Genomic DNA, 9,434 nt, shown 5'->3' with positions numbered 1-9,434 from the left:
TAGCGTTTTGTGGAGCACGTTAATTGTCTGAGAACACTCCCATTCAGAATGCATTGGTTTACATTTCGTTCTGTGTAGCACGAAAAAAGTCGGACTATCGTGCTCTGGAACACGATTCAATAGATTAACGTTTGTGCGCATGAGCACGAAATCGCGTGATACCGGGTTGTATGGCCAGGCCTGTATCCTCTCTTCCCGCGGTGCACCGCATCCACGCTCATTGTTGAGGTGCGCGGAGCAGCCGCTAGTGTTCTGGTATGCTGTTCGGTCAGTTCGTTAATCTGGCATATTTTGATAGCTTTTGCCAACGTTAGCTCACACTCTCGTAGCAGTATCTTAATCCTCACGCTATCAGAGTTGATGCCACATACTAGCCTGTCTCTAATTAGTTCATCCTGCAGGGCTCCAAAATCACACATTTTGGCTTTATTTCTAAGTGCACTAAGATATGACTCTACGGTCTCACCAGGTTTTTGGTTCCTTGTGTTGAAAGAATGTCTCTCCATCGTGATGTTCGTTTGTGGATTGCAAATGTCCCTGAACTTTTGTTTCAAACACTCTGGTTTCTCCCACGATTCAGCTGGCCGGACCACGCCGCCATCATCGTCCAGCTGAGCCTAGCATAGGTAAAAGTGCGTTCTCTCTCGATAGACTCACTTCCCGCTAGATTGAGGAATATGTAGGCTTTCATCTGATCTGGTTTGTCAGGTTTTTCCTTGTAGTTAACATGAATGATGTTGACATTTTTTGGACATTTTATCACTATAAGTGTTTTAGTGATAAAGGGATTTTATAGACTGGTTCAGCTGCTGCTCAATGACTCACGTTCTTCTGCTTGCGATCATTGCGATTCACCATGTATTGATCCATTTATTCAAAAGATCCAAAGACAAAGAACTGGATTACGGTATCATTTTCATAATATTGTTAATAGCCTAATAAACATTTCAGTTGCGTTAGTATTTATTTTTTCATTTGCTTGTTTAGCTGTGTGACAGTTAACAATGTTGGTGTATTACAATTATTTATGTTGGTAGGCTACTCCAACCTCGTTGCTGATCGATATGTAACCATTTATTTGTATATAAATTATTGATTGCATTTTTTATAAATAGTTTGAAGGATCTATTTCTTAAGCAATAACATTGAACTGTATTTTTTTCTAGGCCTACATACTTACTATGTCGTTGCTGTTATATGGAGCAATTTTTCATATTCATGAAGTAAACTTATACTTCCTTGGTCGGTAAACAATGCGACTGCGATCTCTCAGACCTCTCGCTTATGATGCTACAATGCTAACAAAGCTAGAAACAATGAATATTTCTGCATCTGGTACCTCATGAACAAGGGCGTGGCTAGGCTCCCATGATGCAGAAGCAAATCTCTCCTTGAATGGAGGAATGAATGGGCGCCATTTTGGATCCCGCTGTCCATTCTATAATATGTCCATGACTGAAACAGAGGGGTATAGCAGTAGGCAAGATTTTTTCTGGAACTCAAATAATATGTTTACTTGTTGTGAAAACGCGTTAATATGTCTCCTTTAAACATTGAGAACGCAACAGTGTGTGACTGTCTGTGTTTTTACCTGGTTAAAAAGTATCTCTGTGTGTAGATGCAGAGATCAGCCTAGCCTGCCAACCATGTGTCAGACAAGAAGAACTTCTGCTGGGACAGAAGAAGCTGCTTTCATGTCCTACTTCCCCTGACCTTCACTCCAGCACACCCTGAAGAGAGAGAGACAGGGAGGGAGAGGGGGAGAGAGAGAGAGAGAGAGAGAGAGAGAGAGAGAGAGAGAGAGAGAGAGAGAGAGAGAGAGAGAGAGAGAGAGAGAGAGAGAGAGAGAGAGAGAGAGAGAGAGAGAGAGAGGGGGGGGGGGGGTTGTTGGGTTTTAAGGAAGGGTGTGCTAAATCCCCTTTCTTAGTGTAGGAACGGAGGGAAAGGCATTGTGCAAGGATATATCTCACGGCTGAACTCTTTGAGGCTACTGCAGGGCTGATGTCACTGGGCCTCCGTGGAGAATGCATTAGCAATGTTGAAGAACCATGAAGGAGGCAGCACCTGGTGGTGCTTTAGCCAGTCTTTACATTCTCTCTCTCTCTCTGTTCAAGGGTCTAGCTCTCTCTCTCCTTCTCCCTGTCTCCCTCTAGCTGGCATGAAAGACAAAAAGACAACATTGTCAAAGCTTTAAAACAAACAACAACACATGTTTATTATCTGTGATTAACTTTAGATCTCTTTCTCATTCTAAGTCACACACACACACTCACACACAGATTGCGTGGTACTGGATAAGATGGTACCCGCCACCAGTCAAACTCAGGTCTCACAGTCCAGAGGGGTATTCCACAAAGCCGGTTTTATCACATAACCGGGTAAGTTAACCAAGGGTTTGCGGTAACCCTAGGTTTTCTGTTCCAAAAGGATCACGGTATGTTAGTTGCTATAGAAACATATGCTCTGAATCAAACCTGGTCGGACCAGGTTTTGCGCAGGTTAAGTTTGAAACATAACCCGGTTTTGGGTTACCGCAGATTTCATGTGTTCACATGAATGGCATGCCCTTGATGAGAGAACTGCTGATATCTAGCCTGGATACCAGCCTGAACTCCGCCCACAAAATATTTGGTCTGGGAGATTCAGTCTGGAATTGAGCTCGTTGGGAGGTATTAGGTCAGATCAAAAAGTGATCTGACCAATCAAATTGTAAGGGCGGGCTTTATACGTTGATGGACAGATGATACACATTAACGTAATCAACCACGTCACCAAAGAGCGCTCAGTGCTTTTACTTTTTTTCCCCAAAAATGCTGACCGTGTTGCCAATTTGTCCGTGTATCCTTAAATTATTTTTACAAAACAGGCATAAATCGTTTATGTCCATCTTCTTTTTCTACTTCTTCGAACGTGCGCTCAGTTGAGGCTACTTGCACAAGCACTTCCTGATTCGCCGTAATACAGCTCATCAGCTTCCGGTTCCAAGATGGCAACGTTCTACACCCGGTGTTTACAGGAGCTGCCGACAATAAATATCACAGATGTGCATCGTTTATGTCGGGAAACAAAAACTCCGACAAGCAGATTGGAGAAGGGGTTTAGGCTGTATGATTCGACCTACATTCACAGCTACGAAGGTAAGAAAACGACGTCTAACAGACGCTAGCTACTGTCAAAGTCTAATCTGTCAGTTAACTGTCACTGTCGAACGTGTATTACGATGCAAGAACAGCAAACGCCAACAAGATTTCTTAACGAGTGTTTTATATCAGCCTTGATGTTTGCCTGTTGTGTTGAGTAATAATAGTTTAAGTACAGCCACGGTTTTGTGTATATAAAAGTAACATTACTTAGCTACCTAACGTTTCTTTCCATGTAGTAACATGTTATAGATGTGATGATGCGAGTAACCCAGTACAATTGAAGCTTAATGAATTTGTATGTGTCATTTCATTCAGTGTCCAATAAAGACAAGCTGACAGTGCAGGTCAGCGTGAGAGCCTTGTGCTACAGGTCGATGGGGAAGAGCGAGGCACCACAGTTTTAGAGTCTAGGCAGGAAGCTGTGTTCATCCCTGTTCAGTGGTGTTTGTTCGGTTAAGCAGTAGCTAAGTGTAGTCCTCAAGGGCCACCAACTTGAATGTTTTTCATGTCTCCCTGTTTTTCACACACAATTTAATATAGTCAAGGTAATGAGTACAAGGCTACAACTTTTCAATAAACAAGATATTTATTGTCGTTTGCACAGCAGAAGTACAGGTACATTGGAATAATTGTGATTCTTGGAGTCTGCTTTAAAAAAAAACACATCTTTATTTTAAGAGGGAGAGAATATAACATTAAGCATTCAGGGTGGCTTTTTCTAGCACCGTTGAAGTACTTACCTTCATAAGAAACAAGTTGTTTTTTACACCCATGATGCTGAGGTTATATTTCTAATGATTTACCTTTTTCTCTTAGATCAAGCTTTGTGATTCATCAGTCAAGGGATGAAAAAAGAAAGTTAATCTATGGGCTGGAGCAGCTGTCTCTGAGAGGAAAAGAAAAAAAGTATAGCTCAAAAACAACAAGTACAAATGCAATGGCATCACGTATAATTACATCTGTAACTACTTATAAAGTACTGTTGATGCACGTGCAGGTGCGACCACTTCTTTTTTCTGGACAGCTGATTTGGCTCTGGAAACACGGACCATCTTGTAGAGAAGGCTCAATCAAAGACCAAAAAGCTATCAGATGGTTGTAGCTGTTAAATCTATTCACAAAAGACATCGCATAAAAAATTTAAATTAGAAGTGTACATCAAAAGTATACATTGTTACCAAAATAATGTCAACAGTAACTCCTGTAAGACAACCTGATGTGTGTGGATATCCGATGCCCTAATGTGTTCTCTGTGCTCTCTTTTAGAGTATTGTTCTTGTCCGGGCAATATCTTTGGGAGGCGCGGTTTGGTGGTTTGCCGTGTACTTGCATGTAGATAAGTAGGGTGTTACCTGCTCAATTCATACATTTTTAATTGTTTGTTAATAGTATTTTGTTCAAGGACCAGCATTGGTGGAGTTGGAGACGGTCACATCTGGCGCTGGCGCTTCAGTGCTCCTATTTTCATCTCATAGAATAATAACATGACTTTTTTCAACCATTTAAAAATAAACTTTTGTAGACTTGAACTGGAAACACGTCTCTGTAAGTCTTTACACAAATCTGTATTATAAATGTTGTTTGTTTTTGTACTATTGGTGTGGTCACATTCATATATATAAATTCTGATAAGACATGGACATCCCCTACTCCAATTACACCATCTCTCAACATGCCACTACTTGTGTCCTATTAATCATTCACAGACCTATTAAGAAATAATTTGGTACAGTACTATAAATTAATCTGTAACGTAAAGCTATTTTCTAACCAACAATGTCCCTGACTGACACATATCCCCGTCACGTAGGGACTAGGCTAATAACAGACTAATACAAAAAATGTGACTGTGAAAAAGTGACTTCCCTTGTGTAAATGTGGATGTCTGCGTCGGAGCCAGCAAACCGCTGCAGTCCAAACTCTCGCTGGAGACGTAACTCCTGTAGCTCCTTTCTCAGCTCCTGTACTTCATTTGAGACGCTTTCAGCAGATGATGCGGACATATCCATGGCAGTCGGTTCAGAGAGAGCAGTAGTCTTGATCGTTGAATAGGAGATCAACTTCATCTTCCGGAGGGGCAGTTTCGACGAACCGATCAACTCTCTCCCACACGCCACGCCTTGGGGTTTCGACTGTATACTTGTTAAGGCTGTGGCTGACAAGCATAAAGATTAAAGATTAACAAAGAAAATAAAAAAATGGGCAGCTTTTCAATGTATTGAACGCCTTTTATTTCTTTGGCAACTACACAATTGGGCCAAATATACCGGTAATTGTTATATTACATTAATGCGTACAAACTGTTCTTGAAGATGGCAAGATAGTGTGTGAGAATGACATATATCCTATTCTTACTTAAAACAGATCAAGACTAATATAGCATTAGTCATACATACACCTTCCTCCATTCGCAATAATGGTGTATTCCAGATGCCTCGGACACCAGCCTCCCGAATTGCAAGTGGGGAAACTTTCTTGCGGCATTTCACGTAGGCACGCCCCCCTTTGGTCGGGCACCGTCGGAATTCTGAGAGCATACCGAGTTCAGTGATGACGCTCTCAACAAAAATGGCTGCGCCCGTGACGATATTTTCTTCTTTGTATTTGTACCACGTTGGTCATTTTAATGTCGATTTTAAATGCTCTTACACACTTGATTACACTGCTATTTTATTCCGGTCGCCAATTTGTGCATTGCACGGTCTTGCTGTGCTGTACGTGCAATACAATGTAAAGTTGTGTTGTTTGTTTTCGAGCTGGTTTGCTAAAGATGCTAATGTAGCTAACAATAAACAACGACTAGCCAATGACATGACACAAAGACGAACGGGAACGTTATAAGGACAACAGCCATTCTGATAAAGTAATTCGGCATAAGCCTACCTCCTTCTGGCACAACATTGTATGCTCAGTCCCTCTGGACCCCAGCGTTTGCTGATACACTAGTGAACCCCTGAACTCGAAAAATCTCATATTAATCCTTTAGAATTTAAAAAAAATCTAGATCTGTCTGTATTTGTAGGCTACATAGCATAATTCTAACCATGAAGGTACGCTTCTGTTATATCATATCAAATTGTTATATTCAAATAATCTTATTTGTATTGGTATTTCCAACATCAACTTTTTATTTGCCAAACATGATGATGGTCATCCCCCAATGATTGTGATGCAACGGAACAACTGTAGTTCCTTTTTAGCTGAGAGCTAGGCATTAATACCAGGGTTTGGATTCCATTCCCACTGGGGTCAGCAATAGAACTGGTTTAAGAACAGTTGGGATACATAAACTGCTGTAAAAGACAACCTTCTTGAATGGTTGTTGACAAGATAACTTTTTATGCAATTTTGAGGTCCTTTAACAAGTCGATGATGTCTATATGAGGGCCTGAGGCTCTTCCGGCCGTGTGGTTGCAGAGTGCAGCCTGCAGGATCTTGGCTGCCTTGGCCGAGGGCAAAGGCGGGGGAGAAGAGTTTTCCTCGGTCGCCCAGTCGCCACGGCAGCAGAGCAGTACCTCGTTGACTTCCCCTGCAATCTTCCGGGAAAACATTTGGGAGAAAGTGCCGCGCAGCCGCTCCAGCACGGTCTTCCTCAAGACTGAGTCCCGACACACAAGATTCAGCATGAAGACGCCTGGTAGAGATAGATACGTGCAGGGAAAGGGGGAAATACCAAACAAAGGCAAGTCATGAATGAAAACACTAATGTTAAAATGAGTGGTGGTGAGTCCAATATGAGATATTTTTATGTTGAATTTATATATTAGGTATAAAAATGAGTAGCGTTAACATACCTTTTGGGGTTAGCAGGTTACGAACTTTCTCGAGGAAAGATGTTTCTACAAAGGCACTAGGGGGACAGCTCATACCCACAGTAGAGTCTTTGCTGTCCACATCAAACATGATAACATCTAATAAACAACCACCTGAGGAAGAAAAATCCATAAAATGGTAGGACCCAATTCTTGTGTCCAAGCAGATCAAATAAAATCCAGTGTAAATGTACAATATATTGGAGGAAGTTACGGACTCTAGTTCGAAATGTTGCACTATTCCACCCTACCCTAAACTATTGGTTTAGTATACCATACATTATTGCCATTGTTAGGCACTTGTATAAATCCTTTAGGCCTTAACTCCTCATTAAGACCCACCTTCTTTCTCTAGGGCGTTGATGCGCTCTAGGCCGTCTCCCAGGGTCACCGTTAGCCGGTCGTCTGAGCGGAAAGCAAAGTAGCCCTTGGCCAGTTCCAGCACCACAGGGTCAAGCTCCACCACCTCCACCGTGACCCCCGGCACAAAGTCCCGCAGGAACTGAGCCAAGGCCCCACCTCCCAGCCCCACCATGAGCACTGATACAGGACAGTCTGGGGAAAGAGAGAGGGAGGGAGGTGGCAGGTCACAGCAAAACTGGCTGAAGTTACTATTGCGGTGAGATTCTCTTTTGTTTTTATTTTGTCCGTTTGTAACTTTTATGCAAGGAAATGTTGCTGCCAAACTGGTCAAGGACGTTCCTAAAAAAAACAATCTGTATCTCAGTTTGATCAGAGTTCAACTTCAAAAAATTTGATAAAAACCCATCTCCCCACAGTGGAATCAGCTGTTGAGAGACACAGACACAGACACAGACAGACCTACCTATGTTTTGTTGTGCTCCCACACCCAGCATGGTGAGGCCAGCGATCATGACCTCATGGTGAGCACAGCACAGGAAGCCACTGTCAACGTGGAGGGAGCCTGTGGAGGCTGCTGGAAGAGCAGTCTGCTTCACCTTCTTCTTGCTCTTCTTTCTCTGATCCGATGCTGAAATACACATGGATCACACTTCTCATAGATATGGCTCGAAGGGTAATGTACTTGAAATACTTTGTCAAAAGGCAGATCTAGCTTTAATTTTTTTATATTTATTAATATACCATTGAGAGACAAAACAATATATACAATATTAAAAAAAAATATATATAAATGTAAGAGAATTAAGTATATTACAATTATGACCATAAGGTACAGCATCCTGAACCAGAGAAGAGAACTGACCGGCCTCAGTGGAGATGAGGCGTCCCTCTGATTGGACGAGGCCTGCATTGGAAAGGAACACCAGTCTGCGGTACAGCTGTCCATCCTCCCCCCTCACGTCCTCCACACAGTAGTCCCCACTCAGCTCACTGACGCCCCGGCTGATCACTTCCCTCCAGCCGAGCTCCCCACCCACTGACAGAAAGGGTACCTGCATGCAGGCCGAAAGGAGCACACCAAGCCTTAAAACTATCGTGAGCATCTAGCACAAATCATGTCCAAATTCAAGTCATGCTGTGGGGTTTTTGTTATTATTTATCTTAATAAAACATTAAGGTAAAAAATATATACAAGTCTGGTTTGTTCGAAAAACCATAGCAAATCTGTCAGCTATAAGTGGGTGAAATGCGCTGAGATATCTGGGGCGGCATTTTGAGTTGTTTAGTTAAAAAAATCTTGCTAGCTTCTCCTCCGGCTCTTCACAACTTTCAAATCTTACATACAACAGCTTTCAGATAGCCTTGTGATGTCATCCTAATATTCATGTTTGAGTCACTAAATGATGATCACTCTGGCCCTGGCAGTGCAGCAATTTATTTGAAAATATGGCAGAGGCCTCACGTTGCTCATCCAGCCAATCAAAGTGAAGCTTGTACTCTCTTCGCACTTGCGAAGAAATCGGACTGGATGTAAAGCGTAAAACGTATGTGAATCTGAGAAAAGCTCATCATGCATTTTTTGGTAAATTTCTGATAAAAATTATGATGTTTGCTTCCTTTTCCTTAGGCACCACCGTTGTTCTTTGATTTTGCAGACTGCGGCGTTCCAATAAGGCTATCCTTGATCATCATGAAATTAAACTACATCCCCAGAGTGCTGATTAGTGATTCCTGTGTAGCTTGTTACCTGCTGGTTTTCTGGCATGCCGGGGGGAGCTAGTTCCATCACCATCTGGGAGAGCTCTGCCTGCACAGCCTGCATGTCAGTGTAAAGCTGGTCCCTGTGCATTGCCACAATAACCAGCCGCTTGAAGTTGGCGCTAGCGGCGAGCTGGCTCCGGCCCTCACTGGATCCATACTGCCAGTCAGACTCTTTACCTTGCGGCACTGGGAAGGACCAAACAGAAAATTCTGATTTCACAACAATGCGATGCGAGCCCACTCAGATGTCAATACAGATTTTACAAATAGTATACCAGGGACAATGCACATATGACCAATATATTTATTATCCCCTGTGTAAAATGTTGGTGTATTTTAGTGTCTCTGTGTTCAC

The 9,434-nt window shown here is 42.4% G+C and overlaps 1 protein-coding gene and 1 long non-coding RNA gene across 2 annotated transcripts; both read right to left on the bottom strand.

Moving 5' to 3' along the window:
• Nucleotides 1–1,367: 1,367 nt before the first annotated feature.
• LOC130392858 (uncharacterized) lies at nucleotides 1,368–2,169 on the bottom strand. The gene is made up of 3 exons (XR_008897062.1): nucleotides 1,971–2,169; nucleotides 1,592–1,730; nucleotides 1,368–1,455 (listed from the first exon to the last, which is right to left on the bottom strand). It is a non-coding gene; the product is annotated as an uncharacterized LOC130392858 (long non-coding RNA).
• A 1,081-nt stretch (nucleotides 2,170–3,250) lies between these two features.
• On the bottom strand, nucleotides 3,251–9,370 carry mettl13 (methyltransferase 13, eEF1A lysine and N-terminal methyltransferase). The gene is made up of 7 exons (XM_056604111.1): nucleotides 9,355–9,370; nucleotides 9,066–9,319; nucleotides 8,181–8,370; nucleotides 7,782–7,946; nucleotides 7,298–7,510; nucleotides 6,938–7,069; nucleotides 3,251–6,777 (listed from the first exon to the last, which is right to left on the bottom strand). The coding sequence occupies exons 1-7, from the start codon at nucleotides 9,368–9,370 to the stop codon at nucleotides 6,482–6,484; spliced, it is 1,266 nt and encodes a 421-aa protein (XP_056460086.1). The 3' UTR covers nucleotides 3,251–6,481.
• Between the last annotated feature and the right edge of the window lie 64 nt (nucleotides 9,371–9,434).

The sequence above is a fragment of the Gadus chalcogrammus genome, chromosome 12, assembly GCF_026213295.1.
Source record: "Gadus chalcogrammus isolate NIFS_2021 chromosome 12, NIFS_Gcha_1.0, whole genome shotgun sequence".
In the NCBI taxonomy this organism is placed as follows: domain Eukaryota; kingdom Metazoa; phylum Chordata; class Actinopteri; order Gadiformes; family Gadidae; genus Gadus; species Gadus chalcogrammus.
Note: the sequence above shows the minus strand (reverse complement) of the source record. Positions and strands in the feature narration are given on the sequence as shown.

Excerpts from the sequence above, each read along its gene's own strand:
- mettl13 (XM_056604111.1), bottom strand. Across the intron at positions 7,947-8,180 it reads CCTCATCTCCACTGAGGCCG|CATCGGATCAGAGAAAGAAG; the intron begins GTCAGTTCTCTT and ends TGTGTATTTCAG. Across the intron at positions 6,778-6,937 it reads TAACCTGCTAACCCCAAAAG|GCGTCTTCATGCTGAATCTT; the intron begins GTATGTTAACGC and ends TATCTCTACCAG.